The 21,041-nt window shown below is 42.9% G+C and overlaps 1 protein-coding gene across 1 annotated transcript in view; it reads left to right on the top strand.

Moving 5' to 3' along the window:
* The first annotated feature begins 917 nt into the window (after window positions 1-917).
* Window positions 918-21,041, top strand: part of adcy1 (adenylate cyclase 1) — a 225,420-nt gene continuing 205,296 nt past the window's right edge. Inside the window, exons 1-3 of the mRNA XM_033050221.1 lie at window positions 918-1,653; window positions 5,033-5,182; window positions 11,379-11,497. Coding sequence (XP_032906112.1) covers window positions 1,060-1,653; window positions 5,033-5,182; window positions 11,379-11,497 — 863 coding nt within the window. The 5' untranslated portion in view covers window positions 918-1,059. The remainder of the gene's footprint in view (window positions 1,654-5,032; window positions 5,183-11,378; window positions 11,498-21,041) is intronic.

Below are 21,041 nucleotides of genomic sequence, written 5' to 3'. Positions count from 1 at the left end.
CAGGAGGGGAAAGAAATGGACACAGTCGACATCCCGAATACTTGGCCGGCTTGTGGCGGCGAAGCAACAGTGTTAAAGAAGACAGCTCCATCCTGCGGCTTTGAGTTAAAGATAGAATTCAGCGCGGCCGCATCTATTGATATGACCTACAAAGGGGAAATGCGCACCGTCCAGTGCCAGAGCAGTTATACTTAGGATTTGTTTGAAACACGCATCACGTAGTTAGAAGACCAGCGGGCGGAGGTTTGCTACATTTTAATTGAATTTACTGCCAGTCTACACTGCGGGGAGACGCGTTGAAATCTTTGAATGTGGACGGATGTCTCCGCGCCTGCTCGTTCGAAGCGGAATATATTTTTAGTTTCAAGCCGGGCTTTGGTTTTATTCCTTGTTTTTGTTTATTCGCACACACTTTTCGTGTGTGAGGGTGTGAGAAGTCCACGCCGGGTGCCGGCCGGCCGCAACCGCTGTTCTTTCACATCAGTTGCACATCAGATTGTTGGGAGACGGAGCTCAGGGTTCGCCTCCTGAGCTGCTTTGGTGCCCAGGCGTGAGTTGAGGTGGAGGGAGGTTGAGGTGGGGAGGGGAGGGGGGATGCGCAGGCGTCATTAATCTGTCTGGGGTGACAAGGCTCTTGGGTTAGGCTGGGATCATTCTCTGCTCTCATCTCTCTCTTTCTGTGTGCATTAGCAGGGGGAAGAGCGGTCTACCTCGCCGGGGCACAAGACCTCTGCCACCTGCCCCTTGCAGCCATCAACTTGTTTGTTCCTTCGGTGCGCCTCATCTGCCCTGCTCCCATCCCAGTCCTGCCCCAGCTCTCTGCCCCCATTTTCTTGGAAATTTCGCTTCCGCCGCTGTAACGAGTAGGGGTCCGGCTGGCTGGCTTGGTGGGTGGGTGGGTGGGTAGGGAGGGGGAGTGAGTACAAACCACCGAATCCATTCTCAAAAGTCGGGCAGAGCCGCGGGCTGCCAGACCGCCCGGCAGGGAACCCCGAGGGCGTATAAGGGGCTTTTTTTGTTGCTCCCCCTACGTTTAATTCTTACTTGGATGGCAATGCTATGGAGGAAGTACCGCTTCGTAAAGTCAAGACCAGGAGGAAGAAGTGTCCGTGTGTCCCGGGGATACCTCTGGACCCCGCGGGCTGCGAGGACGAGTTCGATTGCAAGGAGCTGGAGTTGCTCTTCCAGAATTACAACCTGAAGCTGGAGCAGACGGCCACCCTGAAAGCGCTGGCCGTGCTCATCATCATGACGGCCACGCTGGCCATGGTAGAGTTAATGTCCGGACCCAGCCTCACCATCTCCAAGGGCTCGCACCCGGTGCACTGCATCATCTTCGTGTCGCTCTTCATCGTGACCAACGTGAAGTATCTACAGGTCACCCAGCTGCAGCAGATCGTCAAGCTCACTCTGCTCTTTGCCTTCACCTTCTCATTCCTCTGCTGCCCCTTCTCCCTGGGAGCCTACGGCTTGGAGCCACCCACCTCCCCCGAGCACGGCATGTGGCAGCTCATGTTGGTCACTTTCGTCGCCTACTCGCTGATGCCAGTGCGGACCTTACTGGCCATCGTCTTCGGGCTGGTGGTGGCCGTGTCCCACATCATAGTCACCGCCACCTCGGTCACTTCCAGGAGGCAGCGGCTCTGGCGCACGGTGAGTCCCGGCTTCGCTCTTCCCCTTCCCACAGGACCCGCTCTTTTCTGTATTATTGTTTCGCGGTAGGACTTCACAATTAATTGGATGCATCAGAGACTGTATATGTTGGGAGCTTGAGTAAAACGCAAAATGTGCTGGAGAAATTCAACGCGTCAAATAGCATCTGGGGAGTTGACATGGACAGGCGACGTTTCGGATGAGGGACGGTCTGAAGATGAGTCCTGGCCCAAACCGTTTGTCCACTTCCCTCTCCAGATGCTGCCTGGCCTGCTGAATTCTTCTTGCACTTTCTATCACCTCCGAAAGACTTTGGCAAGTTTAGTTTAGGGAGGTGGTGTCAGTGAGAGAGAGAGAGAGAGAGAGTGTGTGTGTGTGTGTGTGGTGGTGGGGGGGGGGGGGGGGGGGGGGGGGTGAAGGATCGCTGCTGTTCGCCCTATAACGAATGGGTTCTCTCAGGGTACGACTAACCCTAGCATCCATCCTGCCTCTTCAGTGGGAGGCTCTGGAGTTGTTGCTTAGTTTAACACAATGCTTTAAGATCGCTATCTCTGTTTACACTATCATTTGTTATTCAAGTTCCTCGCTCCGAATTAGAGATATCAATATTATTCCGTCCCGTCCCCTCTACCAGATGCACCCCACCACATTATCTATGACTGTCCACTGGCTGTAAATACTTGGTCTTTGTTCTGGTTCGTGCCCACTCTTCACAACAGGCGATCGCGTTTAGCACCGTCAAACCCACGCCCCGTTTATGCCAAACAATTAGAACCATGCCCGCAGATAACAGGTTTTCCATGAAATGCTGTGTCAAATAAACTTATGTCCCTCAAATTCCGATGGGCTGGGCTCAGAGGCCGAGCTATTTAGGTTATTTGTTAACCCGAGGCATGTGCTTAATGAAAGGTATGGATAGAGTGGATGTGAAAAGGATGTTTCCACTGGTGGAAGAGTCTAGGACCAGAGGTCATAGCCTCAGACTTAAAGGGCGCTCTTTTAAAAAAGGAGGTGAGGGGGAACTTATTTGGTCAGAGAGTAGTTAGTCTGTGGAACTCATTGCCACATTGGGCTGTGGAGGCCAAGTCAGTGGGTATTTTTAGGGCAGAGATAGACAAGTTCTTGATTTGAACGGATTAGAACGGGTTTCAAGGATTATGGGGAAAAAGGCAGGAAAATAGGAGTAGGTGGCAGAGATCAGCCATGATTGAATGGCGGAGTAGACTCGATGTGCCGAATGGCCTATTTCAACTCCTATAACCTGTGAATTTGTTTGCCCTCTGCGCGATCCGGACATATTTTGTGCAGTTCCAGTTACTAATCACTGACCAACTCTCACCCCCTCAAATCAACGTTAAAGTGATTTGCAAAATCTTATTTCGGGTTCTTATCGATATCCTGCAACATTGCAGGGCGCGTTCCCGCAAATTCGAGTTCATGATCCAAACTGAAAATATCTCAGAATGTAGAAACAAAGAACTGCAGATGCTGGATTAAACCAAAGTGCTGGAGTAGCTCAACGGTTCAGACAGCATCTCTGGAGATAAAGGACAGGCGACGTTTCGGGTCGGGACCTTCTTCATCTGAAACGTCATGCTTTTTTTTCAGCGATGCAACCTGACCCGCTAAATTACTCCAGCATTGTGTGTCTATCTTTAAGAATATCTCAGGGTGGTTTCCGAAGAGGGATTAACAACAACAACAACAACAACAACAACAACAACAACAAAACAGAATATGCTGGGGTAACTCAGCGGTCCAGGCAAAATCTCTGGAGGACGTAGATAGACGAAGTTTCGGGTCGGGACCCTTCCAAAATCTACAGTTTCTTGTGTCTACGTTTTTGCGAGATATCGCAGACTAAGGAAGATAAATGGTTCTAGTTTGGTCAAAAGGTCCCGGATACTTGGACTACAGTAGAAGGACCGAAGTCACCAGTGTGGATTCCCCAGAGGAAACAACTCAGGTCTTGCGTTTGGCGTGCACAGCCTAAAGTTGTAGATCAAGGGTAGACATCCTGGCCAGGACAGCATCAGTTACTGGGTGGATGGCTTTGATGCCACCAGGGAAAAGCCTCAGTGGGCAGTCATTCACGATGTGTGGGATGGTCTGGTGTGGATGTCCGCAGTCCAAGCAAGGCTGTCTGTCATCCCCCACATGCATGTGATGGGCTGTTCTTGCATGGAGGGTCGGATTCTGTTTAGGGTTAGCCATTGCTTGTGATGGAGGTCAAAACCCAGTGGTTTCACTGTGGGGTCTGTGATGACCTCTCCGTTGTTGGTGTTGGCATCTTTCCAGGCTCTGCACCACTCAGTCTTGGAGTCAAAGTCTTCCAGGGATTTAACGGAAGACCAGAAGGGTTTGCGGGACTTCAGGTGCATGTTGGGCAGATTGTTCAAGTCAGCATGGATGGGATGATCAAGGTTAGCCTCGATGGTGGTACACGGGTAGAAACAAAGAACTGCAGATGTTGCTTTACAAAAGAAGACACAAATTACTGGAGTAACTCAGCGAGTTCAAGCAGCATCCCTAGAGAACATAAATAGGTGACCTTTCATGGAAACATAGAAAATAGATGCAGGAGTAGGCCATCCGGCCCTTCGAGCCAGCACCGCCATTCAATATGATCATGACTGATCCACAATCAGTATCCTGTTCTTGCCTTCTCCCCACATTCCTTCATTCTGCTAGCCCTAAGAGATCTATCTAACTCTCTTTTGAATGCAACCAGTCAATCAGCAAGTTTTTCTTCATTTCATTTCTAAATGGCCTACCCCTTATTCTTAAACTGTGGCCCCTGGTGCTGGACTCACCCAACATCAGGGACATGTTTCCTGCATCTAGTTTTTAAAATCTCTTAGTAATTTTATATGTTTCCATAAGATCCCCTCTCAATCTTTTAATTTCCAGTGAATACAAGCCCATTCATTCCATTCTTTCATCATATGACAATCCCGCCATCCTGGGAATTAACCTTGTGAACCTACACTACACTCACTCAATGGCAAGGATGTCCTTCCTCAAATTAGGAGACCAAAGCTGCACACAATACTTTTGGGTTGGGACCCTTCTTCAAACTCGATATATTACAGGTGTCTGGTTGAAACACACTGTGTGTGTTCACGAAAATAGAAGGATCAAGTTTGATGAAAGAGCCCTGTTATAACATTATTAACAGACCATGTTAACCCATCGCACCTGCACATCAGTAATAATATTGGGCGGGCATATATAAATCAGAAAAAAAGGCACTTATACTCATTACTACAACAGTTTGTTACAAATGCAATGTGCTTGTTGGCTTCTATATCTCGACCAGTGACAGCGAGAACCAGGCAAAGGGATTGATTGTACTCAGTGTTTTGTGTCCCCTCGGTAGCTTGTGGCCAATGCTGTTCTGTTTGCCAGCGTGAATATGTCCGGGGTGTTTGTCAGGATCCTGACGGAGAGAGCCCAGAGGAAAACCTTCCTGCAAGCGAGGAACTGCATCGAGGAACGCCTCCGTCTAGAGGATGAAAATGAAAAACAGGTCAGTAAGTTCGGTTCCAGATACATTCAAACGGGGAGCTGAAGATCATGCAGAAAAAAAGATGTGGATTAGATATACGTGATAGGAAAGGTTTAGAATAGATAGGCAAAGTTTAGAAGGATATGGACCAAACGCGGGAAAATAAGACTATCTTAGATGCGACATCTTGGTCGGCATGGACAGGTTGGGCCGAAGGGCATGTTTGCTTGCTGTACAGCTCTATGACCATGATGGGGGGGGGGTTTAACAAAATGAAGAACACTACAACCATGCAATAGGTTTAATGGATATATATCTAAAAAATATGGAATGCCAAGATATAGCAGAAATATATAAATTAAGATGATAAAACATACAAATGGATAAAAATGAATGTCATAAAATAGCGTGGAATTGAGAAAGAATATATAATGTCTTTAATATTCCACCAGATGAATTGAATCAATAAAGTTGCACTTCGGAAATGGCTGACACCCTGGCAATAATCATTACTCCATTGCTGGTTAAATGTATCTTTTTAACTGCGCCAGTTAAATTTAATCCAAACCTCTCGCTGTGGAAAATCTAATGCACACAATGTCCTGTTATTCACAGACATATCGGAGAGTCTCTTTTATTTTCCTCTTCCCATGGGTGTTTGGGGATAGCCAAGACATGTAATTCTTGACAAGAAATAACAAAATGGGAAAATGTCTGCACAGATTTAAATGTTATCTAGAGGTAAATTAAATGTAAGCATCAACTGAGCTGAAAATCTGTAATAAAGAAAAAGATTCTGGAGCAGTAAAGTTCATAGGAAGCCCCAATGGAGAGAGAGTGTGAATTAAAGCATTGAATTTTCTGGTCTTTATGCCACTGGATTACATACATATATTTATATGGGTTTTAACATATATCCAATAATGTTTACAAACCCAAGTATTGTTTTATCTGATTTCTGCACAGTTAACTAATATCTAAGTCTTGCCCACATATTCTATCTGGTCAAGTTTCCATAATGTTCTCTTATTTAATAATTGACACTTTTATTCTGGGTTTAGAAGAGATGCAATATTGCTTCTTTTTATGATGCTATGGAAGGTGTAAATGAGATGTGTTAACTGTTCAGCATTTCAAACTGATTTATTAACTTCTGGGATCTCAGATCTGGGAACATTATTCATTTAGCGAGACAGTGATACAGGTTTGCCAATAAAGTTGATGATATAAAGGGAGGAGGAGTGTGATTAGAATACATTTCTTTAAACCAAGAGCTGTCAATTCTACCAGGGAGAGATCGCTCCATTAAATGCGATTAGATTAATATTTTGAAGCAGATAGACCCATGGAATTTATTTAATTTGCTTCAGATGTGGTGTCAACAGAGACATTTAAAACCAGATAGCTGTCTCCCGAGTTGTCAGTTGTTATGACTGTCTATCTTGAAAGGGAGTATCATAAAACAATTGTACTTGCCTTTAAGTTATAATGTTACTTTTCTGAAAATGAACACATTTGCAAGTAAAGCAAAGTCTTCAGATTGACATTGATAAAATGCTTTCATGTCTAAAACCATGAAATAAGTCATGAAATAACCATGAACATTTAATTTTTCCAGAACTTGCCCTTTCAAGGGAATGGTTTAATTGGTGCAAAGTGGTATATTCAAGTGGTAGTATATAATGTGCTGTGTACAAATAAAAATGAGCCAAGCAAGTAATCACTTTGGCACCATAATCTATAGTTAATCTTAGGCCATTTAAGTACAAGCTTTACTCATTAGAACAGTGTCACTAATAAATATAAATTTGGTAAGATGTAGTGCAATATCATTTGAGGTGCTCTTTCAGTCTAGACACGAAATGGCACCCATTCATTCTCTCCAGAGATGCTGCCTGTGAGAAACTCCGCTGAGTTACTCCAGCATTTTGTGTCTGCCTCCGATTTAAACCAGCATCTGCAGTTCTTTCTTACATCATTTGAGGTATGCTAATTTGGATAATTGCTGCAGTCAGCACATAAAATGATCTCAAATTATGTACAGTACATGAAAGTATTCATATGAATAAAATGGCTTCCTTTTAAAAAAAAATCCAAATTACATTAAGTAGGACAATAAGGGAAATGGAGCATGTACAAGATTCTGCAGTTTGATTATTTAATTGAAGGCCATGCTAAACACATATATCCACACACATGACCTTCATACGTTCATGATGAAACATGGTGAGCTTGGACTTGGTGGACTGAAGGGACTGTTTCCAATCTTTCAATCACTCCTTTTTATTTTTGCAGCTCTGTTGCTACTGTTTTCCCTCACTGTGCTAACTCCTGAAAACATATACTCATTCATGATGGTTCTGTTCTTCAGGGTTGGACAACCCATCCCTGTGCCATAAGTTCATGGGGCAGAATTAGGCCATCCGACCCATCAACTCTACTCCATTATTCAAACATGGCTGAACCATCATTTCCTCTCAACCAAATTCTCTTGCCTTCTCTCCGTAACCCCTGACACCCGTATTAATTAAGAATCTATCACTCTCCATTTAAAACATATCCTTTGACTTGGCCTCCACAGCCTTCTGTGGCAATGAATTCCACAGATTCACCACCCTCTGATTTAAGAAATTCCTCCTCATCTCTTTTCTAAAGGTGCGTCCTTTTATTCTGAGGCTATGGCCTCTGGTCCTAGACTCTCCCACTAGTGGAAACATCCACGCTACCCAGTCCTTTCACTGTTCGGTCCCACTCATCCTTCTAAATTCCAGTGAGTACAGGCCCAGTGACATCAAAAGCTCATCATATGTTAATCCAATCATTCCTGGGACCATTCTTGTAAACCTCCTCTGGATCCTCTCCAACACCAGCACATCCTTCATCATAGATGGGGCCCAAAACTTTGTCACTTAAAGTTTACTTTAAACATTTGGGCATTATTAATTACACTTGGGCACTTGGATTTCAAATGTAAGGAAAGTGTTGAACTCCAAACCAAAAAAATGATGTGGTATTTTTCCCCAAATTCAGAAATTTTCTTTGAAAGTGACATAAAAAGCAATTGAAAATATAATTTGTTGCATTCAGGTTTTATCCTGCATCAATTAGCATCCCTTTAATGCTTTCTCAATGTAAAGAATATTTTTGTGCAGTCCAGTTACTAATGAGAACTGGCTTATTAAACCCATAATTGGCTTGATGGTAGGAATCCGAGGATAATTGTTGGAAGGTTGTTTTTCGAACTGGAGCCCGTGGCTAGTGGCATGTCTCAGGGTTTGGTCCTGGGCCCATTGTTGTCCCCTATGTGAACAATTTGGATGAGAACATACAAGGTTACTAAGATTGCAGATGACAATAATATATGGGGCAATTGTAGACAGTGAAGGAGGTTATCGATCTTGTTTAGCTGGATATGTGGGCCAAGGGACCTGGGGAGTGTTGTAGGGCAGAACGTTCTAGGAATACAAGTATATAGTTCTTTGAAAGTAGTGTCACAGCTGAACAGGGTGGTGATGAAGTATTTTGGCATGTTGGCCTTCATCACTAAGGGGATTGAGTCCAGAAGTTTGGATGTTGTTACAGTTTAGTTTTAGTCCAGAGATACAGCGTGGAAACAGGCTCTTCAGCCCACCAAGTCCATGCCGACCAACAATCATCTGTACAGCAGTTCCATTCTACACACTAGGGACAATTTATAGAATTGTGCTATCCAGTTGTACAAGACGTTGGTGAGGCCACCATTGGAGTATTGTCTTCCGTTTTGGTCAACCTATTATAGCAAGATGCCATTAAGCTAGAAAGAGTGTAGAAACAATTTACGAGGATGTTGCCAGGACAAGAATGATTGAGCTATAGGAACAGGCATGGCACGCTGGGACTTTTTTTCTGTGAAGTGCAGGAGACCGAGGGGGTGACCTTATAAAGGGAAAGATTTAATTCGAACCTGAGGGGGCACATTTTTCACATGGAGTGTGGTACATTAATGGAACTAGTTGCAAGCAGAAGTAAGTGAGGCTGGTACATTAACAACATTTACAAGACATTTGGATTGATGCATGGATAGAAAATGCTTAGAAGGATATGGGTCAGCCAGGGACGGACAAATGGAGCTGGTGGAGTTGTGCATCATGGCGACATGACCGAGTTGGGTGAAGGATCTGTTTCCAAGCTGTATGGCTTTATGACTCTAATGCTTGATAAGGGTGAAGATTTTCTGCTAATTCCAGTCAGCAATAAAGGTTTACGGAACATATCTGTTCAGCCCTTCAATTTCTTAACGTTTCTTCCGATACGACCCACTCGGACGCAGGTTTCTAAGAACATTTCACTTGGTTTTGTGTGTAATGATAAATTGAATAACTCAAGTGATTTCAAAGACAGATGTTTTTTAGAGTGAGTCTGCTTGCTGGTTGTGGGAGTGTATTTCTTTCAATGAAATCCCAGTCAAGTAGCTTTAGTAGAGTAATTCTTCACAGGATAATTAAACGTAAATGATAGCACTATACTTCAAATTGGTATTGTTCAACATATAAAGGAACATGCTTCTCTGCATTATTAGCATTTCATCTGGCATTTTCCTCAGAATCATTATACAAAATATATTAAGATGTGCATTAATTCTTGACACAGCCCAGACCATCACACAGACCAACCTCCCTTCCACTGACACCATTTATATTTCACGCTGCTTCGGCAAGGCCACCAGCATAGTCAATACACGAGTCTCACCTCTTCTCCCTCTTCTCCCCTCTCCCATCAGGCATGAGGTACAGAAGAGCACTGGGCACCTATATTCTCAATTACAGTATAACATGCTTATCTGTGATTTCAAATTCTCCCATGGCTTTGCTGTTCCCTTTCTCTGCATCCATTATTCCCAGGTACCAGTACTTATCCAAGGCCACCAGCATAATCAAGGATGAGTCTCACTCCCTCTTCTCCTCTCTCCCATCAGGCAAGAGGTACAGAAGTGTGAAAATGCATATACCACCAGTTTTAGGGACAGTTTCTTCCAAGCTGTTATCAGGCAACTGAACCATCCTATCTTCAACTGGAGAGTGGTCCTGTGCTACCATCTACCTCATTGGAGAGCATCAGACTTCTTTAGTTGGACTTTACTGGACTTTATCTTGCAATTAACATTATTCCCTTTAATCTGTATCTGCACATTGTGGACTGCTTGATTGTAATCATATATAGTCTTTTTGCTGACTGGATAGCACGCAACAAAAAGCTTTTCACTGTACACATTACAATAACTAAACTAAACTAAATCTTCGTATTAATGCATTAACTATTTGATGGTTTGCATAAATAATTAACTCACTTTAATAAATTATTGCAAATCAACTTTATATTGCATGTATACCATAATTTGTTTAATGGAAATTAGATTAGCAGGCAGGGTTAAAGTTTCCGTATTTTTTGGAGGTGCTGGGAATATAGGTAAAGCATAGCAGTTTCTAGCATACACATATGAGTTTCAATTGATATTTGCTGTGTACAAGTTTGCTTTTCTAAATGTAACAATTCACCTTGTCTATACTTTAAAAGCACAAAACCCTTGCAGATGCTGAACCCCCCCCCCCTAAAATAATACCAGACATGTCCAGCAGGTCAGGCAGCACTTGTGGAATCTCTGATCCCTCCCACCCAGCTCACCACATCTTCCACCTGCTGCCATCAGGAAGGCGCTACAGCTCACTGCCCGCCAAGACATCTCGATTTAAAAACAGTTTTTACCCACACGCAATCCGAATTCTGAACACACTATGATAACAGCACATATCCTCCCCATGCATGTACTGTATATTGTATGATGTTGTGTTTTATGTTATGTTTGACGGGAATCAGCCTACCTTGTAACATCCTGTACTGAACCTGAATTCCACCAGTTTGACTGTGTGGTCATTAAATAATCTAATCTAATCTAATCTAAATGCTAATTCCTTACCATATGTGGGTTTGACCTGCTGAATGTTATTTTAAAATTGTCATTTTGCAGGCTGCTCTGGAATCTGACAGTGTTTGCAATATCTTAGGGTCTGAATGAATAAAGTTACTTTGATTATTTTTAGAGAACAGAAATGCATAAGTTAAGTTAACCAAATAGATATATAAATAGTTTCAGTAATTTCTTAAACATCTAATAACTTCCTATAAAACACACAAATACATGAATTATTTATTTACATTTCATCTGTAAATATCCCCACAGGAACGACTTCTAATGAGCCTGTTGCCCAGAAATGTAGCAATGGAAATGAAGGAAGATTTCCTAAAACCTCCAGAAAGGATATTTCATAAAATATACATCCAAAGACACGACAATGTCAGGTATGTTTGAATCTTTCACTCAGATGTTGCAACTAATTATTCATATACAGTTGTGTTATGATCGATTACATGTGAATGATACATGTAATGCTTTAAATATCTTGCAGTCCAAAGTCCAAAGTTACCATGGAACACCATGCTGTACATTTATAAAGCAGAGGAGATTAGAGTGCATGAGGGAGCTGCCATTCTAAATAAAAATGAACATTTTATATATTTGAAATTGTGTATTGTGGCATAAGACTCATTCAATGTGAAATTCCTGCCAGGGCTATGATGACGAGGAAGCTAGAAGCTGTTAAACATCATTTTAATATTCCTGTGATAAGAAATTAAAAATATATATTTATTACTGAAGCACACCTTTTCAGTGAATAGAACCTATTAAAATTACACAAGGCTACAACAATTATATAGGCTTCTAACAGATGAGTTTAATAAATTTGTTTCAAATCTCTCATCTGCACATTCATTTCGACAGCCATGATGTTTTGGTTTAATATGGAACTGCAACAAGAACAAGTCGTATTTTAACATAGCAAGATGTCCCTGAGGGTTCAGAGAAGTGCTGTCAAACAATGTACGACAACGAGACACATAAACAATTATTGGGACAGACTGGTAGATTTTTTTGAAGAAGTCATGAAGAGGGCAATGGACCTGCTTACAAGCTTTAAACCAGAACGGTTGGGCGGAGGGACTCAAATAGGGAAAGCTAGCAGTCAGTGTGTGAGGCAGGAGGCAGAGAAGGTGTAGCACTCTGACCCAAAATGTAGGGGAGAAAGAAGAAAAAGACAATAAACAGAGAATAAGAGAGGGTGGGTTTCTTAAATGTGTATATTTTAATGCTAGGAGCATTGTAAGAAAGGTGGATGAACTTAGAGCCTGGATTGACACCTGGAAGTATGATGTTGTGGCGATCAGTGAAACATGGTTGCAGGAGGGCTGTGATTGGAAACTAAATATTCCAGGATTTCGTTGCTTCAGGTGTGATAGAATTGGAGGGGCAAGAGGTGGAGGTGTTGCATTGCTTGTCAGGGAAGATACTACAGCAGTGCTTTGGCAGGATAGATTAGAGGGCTCGTCTAGGGAGGCTATTTGGGTGGAACTGAGAAATGGGAAAGGGGTGGCAACACTTATAGGGGTGTATTGTAGACCGCCAAATGGGGAGCGAGAATTGGAAGAGCAAATATGTAAGGAGATCGCAGATATTAGTAGTAAGCACAAGGTAGTGATTGTGGGAGATTTCAATTTTCCACACATAGACTGGGAAACACATTCTGTAAATGGGCTGGATGGTTTGGAGTTTGTAAAATGTGTGCAGGATAATTTTTTGCAGCAATACATAGAGGTGCCTACTAGAGAAGGGGCGGTGCTGGACCTCCTGTTAGGAAATGAGACAGGTCAGGTGGCAGAGGTATGCGTTGGGGAACAGTTCGGGTCCAGTGATCACAATACCATTAGTTTCAATATAATTATGGAGAGGGTCAGAACTGGACCTAGGGTTGAGATTTTTGATTGGAGAAAGGCTAACTTTGAGGAGATGCGAAAGGATTTAAAAGGAGTGAATTGGGACATTTTGTTTTATGGGAAAGATGTGGAAGCGAAATGGAGGACATTTAAAGGTGACATTTTAAGAGTACAGAATCTTTATGTCCCTGTTCGGTTGAAAGGAAATAGTAAAAATTGGAAAGAGCCATGGTTTTCAAGGGAAATTGGACACGGTTCGGAAAAAGAGAGAGATCTACAATAGTATAAAGAATGTAAAAAGAATCTTAAGAAAGAAATTAGAAAAGCTAAAAGAAGATATGAGGTTGCTTTGGCAAGTAAGGTGAAAGTAAATCCAAAGGGTTTCTACAGCTATATTAATAGCAAAAGGATAACGAGGGATAAAATTGGTCCATTAGAGAGTCAGAGTGGACAGCTATCTGCAGAGCCAAAAGAGATGGGGGAGATATTGAACAATTTATTTTCTTCGGTATTCACCAAGGAGAAGGATATTGAATTATGTGAGGTAAGGGAAACAAGTAGAGTAGCTATGGAAACTATGAGATTCAAAGAAAAGAAAGTACTGACACTTTTGAGAAATATAAAAGTGGATAAGTCTCCAGGTCCGGACAGGATATCCCGTAGGACATTGAGGGAAGTTAGTGTAGAAATAGCAGGGGCTATGGCAGAAATATTTCAAATGTCATTAGAAACGGGAATAGTGCCGGAGGATTGGCGTACTGCGCATGTTGTTCCATTGTTTAAAAAGGGTTCTAAGAGTAAACCTAGCAATTATAGATCTGTTAGTTTGACGTCAGTGGTGGGCAAATTAATGGAAAGGATACTTAGAGATAATATATATAAGCATCTGGATAAACAGGGTCTGATTAGGAACAGTCAACATGGATTTGTGCCTGGAAGGCCATGTTTGACTAATCTTCTTGAATTTTTTGAAGAGGTTACTCGGGAAATTGATGAGGGTAAAGCCATGGATGTTGTATATATGGACTTCAGTAAGGCCTTTGACAATGTTCCTCATGGAAGGTTGGTTAAGAAGGTTCAATTGTTGGGTATTAATGGTGGAGTAGCAAGATGGATTCAACAGTGGCTGAATGGGAGATGCCAGAGAGTAATGGTGGGTGGCTGTTTGTCAGGTTGGAGGCCAGTGACTAGTGGGGTGCCACAGGGATCTGTGTTGGGTCCAATGTTGTTTGTCATGTACATCAATGATCTGGATGATGGTGTGGTAAATTGGATTAGTAAGTATGCAGATGATACTGAGATAGGTGGGGTTGTGGATAATGAAGTAGATTTTCAAAGTCTACAGAGAGATTTATGCCAGTTGGAAGAGTGGGATGAAAGATGGCAGATGGAGTTTAATGCTGATAAGTGTGAGGTGCTACATCTTGGCAGGACAAATCAAAATAGGACGTACATGATAAATGGTTGGGAATTGAAGAATGCAGTTGAACAGAGGGATCTGGGAATAACTGCACTGTTCCCTGAAGGTGGAATCTCATGTCGATAGGGTGGTAAAGAAAGCTTTTGGTGTGCTGGCCTTTATAAATCAGAGCATTGAGTATAGAAGTTGGGATGTAATGTTAAAATTGTACAAGGGATTGGTGAGGCCAATTCTGGAATATGGTGTACAATATTGGTCGCCTAATTATAGGAAGGATGTCAACAAAATAGAGAGAGTACAGAGGAGATTTACTAGAATGTTGCCTGGATTTCAGCAACTAAGTTACAGAGAAAGGTTGAACAAGTTAGGGCTTTATCCTTTGGAGCGCAGAAGGTTAAGGGGGGACTTGATAGAGGTCTTTAAAATGATGAGAGGGATAGACAGAGTTGACGTGGATAAGCTTTTCCCACTGAGAGTAGGGAAGTTTCAAACAAGAGGACATGACTTGAGAATGAAGGGACAGAAGTTTAGGGGTAACATGAGGGGGAACTTCTTTACTCAGAGAGTGGTAGCTGTGTGGAATGAGCTTCCAGTGAAGGTGGTGGAGGCTGGTTCGATTTTATCATTTAAAAATAAATTGGATAGTTATATGGACGGGAAAGGAAAGGAGGGTTATGGTCTGAGTGCAGGTAGATGGGACTAGGGGAGAATACGTGTTCGGCACGGACTAGAAGGGCTGAGATGGCCTGTTTCCGTGCTGTAATTGGTATATGTTTATATGTTATATGGTTAAGATGTGTAGTTTAATGACGATGACTATGCTGCGATCTTAGCAAAATATATCGTTTTTAAGAAGTTTCCTAAATGATCAGATCTAAAGAGGCAAATAGAATGGTGGTGGTGGGGGGTGAGCGTTATGGATGGGAATTCTAGAGCTTGAAACCATGTGGCTGCTAATGATAAAGTAATGTAAATTATGCTTGAATATTTTCCATATCGATTTACAACTTGGAAGGGAACCATTTGGCTCATGCTTGCTAATCGACCAATCCGATTTCACCACTAATTTTCCATGGAATATATTTGCCCCACATTCCTGTTAATTACTCCAATTCTTCTATTCACCTGCATACTGGGGACACATTAACTGATTGGGAATGTGGAGGAAACTAGCATCTGAAGGAAACAAATGCAGATACAGGGAAAAGTGCAAACTCTGCACATACAGCATTGCAGATTTGGATTGACTTGATGTTGTGAGGCAGCATATCCACTAAATGCACCACTCTGTCACTCTATAAGAATTGGACATGTACTGATATCTCTGAGGCTTGGAAGGTTGGAGAGGTGAAGATTGGTGAGATCTTGGTGAATTTGGACAAAGGTTTACATTGAATTAATACTTAGGAAGCAACAAAGATCAACAAGTTGGGTGGAGATAAGTGAAAGGGTTTTTGATATTCATTAGGACACAGGCCACAGCTATTTATGTGACTTCAAATTTATGAAAGGTAGAATAAGGGAGGCTGGTCAGGAAGACATTTGAATGGACAAGTCTGGTTGGTCAAAGATACGGAAAGATATTCTGTTGCACATGAACTGAAATATGGATGGCATTGGGGTAGGTTGCAGAGGTAGAAAGATCTACTTCCTTTTAGGAATATCGTATATTATCTCCTTCCTAGGAATATCGTATACCACACTTTATACCATTTTTTATATAGTATGAATGTTAGGAAAGATGGGGTTGAGACATCTGTTGCTATTTGAACAATTATGAATTCAATAGCTAATTGTGTTCTGCATAAATTAACGTTCTTTGTGCATTTATTATGTATTGCTAAAGGACTATTTACAACAGACGTTAATGTATTTAGCAGATGGGCAGCAATTTCAATGTGCTTTACTAGTAATCACTATCCTGTTCTTGGGATCGATTTCTGATGTAACATTATTGTACAAAATCCATAAGAAAAAGATACAGATAAATTTCAACAAGGCAGATTGATCCATATTAAATTCAGACATCCAATTGAGAATGAACGATTTGACACTCATTGAATGATAGAAATTGTCTCTCCAAATGAATCTGAACCATGTGCACGTATAGTCCCCTTCTGAGTAATCATATTCGTTCCAAGTTAATTGGATTTTTACTTTCATTGCTGTGGTGTGCACAAGATGGATTTACTTACGTCAATTATCGTCAGTAATATCATTGCAGTAAACTCCATTGTCTAGGCAGCAATGTGTGACATATATTCTCAAACAAGTTACCTCAACCATTTGGGTACAATATGGGATGCTTCCTTATATCAGTGACACTGTCATATTTTAGGAAAGATTGATTATTATTTTGCCTTATCTTCTAATATCAGTGTGTTTTGGGACATTTGATTTTGCGTATTATAGCAAATGTTATTTCGCATCCTGTTCTAATGCCCCTGTCCCACTTAGGAAATCTGAACGGAAACCTCTGGAGACTTTGCGGCCCACCCAAGGTTTCCGTGCGGTTCCCGGAGGTTTTTGTCAGTCGAAAGTGGTTTCCGCTTCTTTTATGTTCCGGCGATTATTTCAAAAAATTCAAAACCGGCCGCGACTAAAAATAGGTTGCCGTTTTAAAAATCGGTAATTTTTTAGTCGAAGCCGGTTGCGATGCTAGTTGAAGGTGGTTTCCGGAGGTTGCAGGTAATGGAAGGTCTTACCTTCCACTACCTGCAACCTCCGGCAACCACCTGCAACCTCCAGCAACCACCTTCAATATTATTGCCTGTAATGATGGTCACTTATTGTATTATTCATGAAGGAGGTTTCAGAAATTAAAAATGTGAACTGTAATATGTTGTGTAGAATGTTCAGATTTTAAGAAGGCTGCTCTGTGACTATCTTGCAAAATGTAAGCCACAAGGCTTTCCAGCACACTAATCAAGTGGATGATATAGTCTCGAATATCATAGTAACATCTGTAAATATTTTATGATTTATGTCCTTTGAGATACTTAAGGCTGAACATTTTAATTGTGAGTATCATGGATAAAGTCATTGGGCAGAAATAGTATTTCTGAAAGAGGTAGATTTAGAGATTGTGGAGGCATCTTTCAAGAATCATTAGAGTCAGGGTGGGCCCAGACTGGAAAATTAGAAATATTACTCCGCTGTTCAAAAAGGGTGTGAGAGAAAAGAGGGGAAACCATAGGCCGATTAGCTTGACTTCCATGGTTGAGTCCATTATTAAAGATGAGGTTTCCAAGTACTTAGAAACACGATAAAATAGGCTGAAGCCAGCATGGTTTTCTGAAGGGGAGATCTTGCCTGACAAATCTGTTGGAATTCTTGAGGAAGTATATAGCAGGGTAGACAAAGGTGAGTCGGTGCTTGTTATTTACTTGGTTTCTCAGAAGGCCTTTGATAAAGCCACACATGAACCTGCTAAAAAAGAATGAGAGGCCATAATAAAAAGAAAGAAGCTTGGACTTTTTTGCCTTCCACCAATGTGATGGAATTTGCTGTGGTGGATGTTTATGTTAACTTTTATGTATTTGTGTGTTTGTGATCCATGTCGAAGGGATCAAGGGTTTTCAGGAAAAGGCAGGAACAGGGTATTGTAATGAATGATCAGACATGACTGTGGTAGATGGTGAAGCAGTGCTGAAGTGCTGAATGGCCTAATCCTGCTCCAGTTTTCTGTTTCGCTGGTTAAAAAGGGTAATTTAGAATAGAATAGTTTCTTTATTGTCATTGTAACATGAACCATGTACAACAAAATTGTAAAATGTCAGCCAGTCAGTGCACCATTCAAACATTTCTAAAAGCTAACGATACATACAAGATAAAATATTAAAAAAAAGATAAACAACTAAAATAAATATCATAAAAAATAGCACGCATAAACACCCAGCCCTACATCCTTCTGTCGATTTCACAGTCTCTTAGTATGTATCGCCCCTGCGTTCCTTGGCGGCTACATTTAGTGCCTTTATAGCAGTGGGGTAAAAACTGTTTTTAAGTCTGTTTGTCCTTGTCCTTGTAGATCTGTACTGTCTGCCTGACGGTAACAGTTCAAACAGGGAGTGTCCGGGGTGGGAAATGTCCTTTATAATACTCTGGGATTTTTTGATGCAGCGGGAACTGTGTAAGTCCTCCAAGGTAAGGAGAGGGCAGCCGACAATCCTCTGGGCGTTGTCAATGGCCCTCTGGAGCGCTTTCCTCTGAGCCGCTGTGCAGCTGGTGTACCATACGCATACACAGTATGTTAGGATGCTCTCAATGGAGCACCGATAAAAGGACAGCAGCAGTCTCTGAGTGATGTTATTCTTCCTGAGCACTCTCAGGAAGTGCAGTCTCTGCTGGACCTTTTTCAGCAGCGCAGAGGTGTTCACGCTCCACGTCAGGTCCTCCTCAATATGGATTCCCAGGAAGCGGAAATCCGCCACCCTCTCCACACAGTCCCCTCTGATAATTAATGGTACCATGTCCGTTTTATTCTTTCTGAAGTCTATTATTATTTCCTTTGTCTTTAAGGTGTTGAGGAGCAGGTTATTTTCTCCACACCACACTGTCAGCTGCTCCACCTCATCCCGGTAGGCGTACTCGTCCCCCCCGGAGATGAGTCCCACCACCGTAGTGTCATCCGCAAATTTGACAATGGTGTTGCTGTGGTGGGCGGGGGTGCAGTCATGTGTGTAGATGGTGTAGAGCAGGGGGCTCAGCACGCAGCCCTGTGGAGAGCCGGTACTGAGGCTGAGGGCCGTGGATGTATGATGGCCCACTCTGACTCTCTGGCTGCGACCCGACAGGAAGCTATTTATCCACATGCAGGTGGAGTGTGGAAGTCCCAAGTCCCCCAGTTTGTCCACCAGTTTGTGGGGAAGGATGGTATTAAAGGCAGAGCTGTAGTCCACAAAGAGCATCCGCACGTAGCTCCCCCGCTGCTCCAGGTGGGACAGTGCAGCATGGAGAGCTGTGGCTACAGCATCCTCTGTAGATCTATTCGCTCTGTACGCAAACTGGTGGGGGTCAAAGCTTCGGGGCAGGAGTGATGTGATGTGACCCCGGACCAGTTTTTCAAAACACTTCATCACCACTGGTGTGAGTGCGACTGGCCGGTAGTCGTTGAGGCTGGAAATGTGGGGTTTTTTGGGCAAGGGGACTATGGTTGCGGACTTCAGACAGGGTGGAACAGTGGACTGGGCCAGAGACTGGTTGAAAATCCTCGTACAGACTCCAGCCAGCTGGTCAGCGCAGTCCTTCAGCACGCGTCCAGAGACGCCGTCGGGTCCAGTAGCCTTCCTTGGATTGATGGCCCGCAGCGTGCGCCTCACCTCATGCTCCTCTATCTTGAGGGTTAGGCTGCTGTGGACCATGTGGTGTGATGTGGCTGTCTCGGGTGGCTCCACTTCAAAGCGAGCAAAGAAGAGGTTCAGCTCCTCTGCCAACGAGGCGTCACCTTCAGCAGCTCCAAGTTTGGTCTTGTAGTTGGTGAGATACTGGATCCCCTGCCACACCTGCCTGCTGTTGTTACTGTCCAGGTGGTCCTCTATCTTCCTCCTGTAGTCTGATTTGGCCTCTCTGATGCCTCTCTTCAGGTTAGCTCGGGCCGTGCTGTATAAAGCGCTATCGCCAGACCTAAAAGCGGTGTTCCTCTCTTTTAACAGCTGCTGGACCTCCCGGGTCATCCAGGGCTTCTGGTTGGGGTAGACCCGGATGCGTTTGTCCACTGTGACCGTGTCCATGCAGTTTTTAATGTAACACAGTACACTGTCTGTGAACACCTCCAGGTCCCGGTGTTCAAACACATCCCAGTTGGTCCTGTCGAAGCAGTCCTGCAGCTGCTGAGATGCACCATCAGGCCAGGTTGTGATGGTCTTTGTGATGGTAGGAGCGGTTTTCCTGAGGGGGGCATATGCAGGAATTGCTGTTGTGGTGAGCTTGCCGTACACACATTGGCTGATAGGTTTCCAACATTGCAACATTGACTGTGCTTCAGGCAAAACGTCACTTCGAAGGTAGACACAAAAAGCTGGAGTAACTCAGCGGGTCAGACAGCAACTCTGCAGAAAAGGCATTGGTGATGTTTCGGGTCGAGACCCTTCATCAGTCTGATGAAGGATCTCGATCCGAAACATCACTTATTCCTTTTCTCCAGACATGATGTCTGACCCACTGAGTTACTCGATCTTTTTGTGTCTCTCTTCAGTTTAAACCAGCATCTGCAGTTCCTTCCTACATAAAATGTCACTTCTTTGGCTTCATAAAGTCACCCACCAGGGAAAAAGGTCCGTTAACCCACTACATGAATGCTGGACATCAAGGTACTTTGGGATATTCCAAAATCAGGAAAGGAACTTTAACATTCAATTTTGCTCATAGAAAAATTACAGGCTAAGGTGGCTAATGCACAAAGCCAAGATTTGTTCTTCATTCAGTTATCTGCTGCAAATGAGGTAGAACATCCACAGTAACCACACCCAGCATCAATGGAGCATGCCCAAACGTTGGTTAATAAGTTAATGACCTGTTCAAAGAATAACGAACACAGTTCATAAGTAGAAGGTGGAGCAATAAGCCAATTGTTTCTCAGCAACACAAACAAAAGGGTTGAAGTTATGATGGCTTCGCTTTAACTGCCAGCAATTTAATTGCCATAGCATTACT

This window comes from Amblyraja radiata, chromosome 2, assembly GCF_010909765.2.
Source record: "Amblyraja radiata isolate CabotCenter1 chromosome 2, sAmbRad1.1.pri, whole genome shotgun sequence".
Taxonomy (NCBI): domain Eukaryota; kingdom Metazoa; phylum Chordata; class Chondrichthyes; order Rajiformes; family Rajidae; genus Amblyraja; species Amblyraja radiata.
The sequence above is the reverse complement of the archived record's forward strand: the minus strand, read 5'-3'. Positions and strand labels throughout refer to the sequence as shown.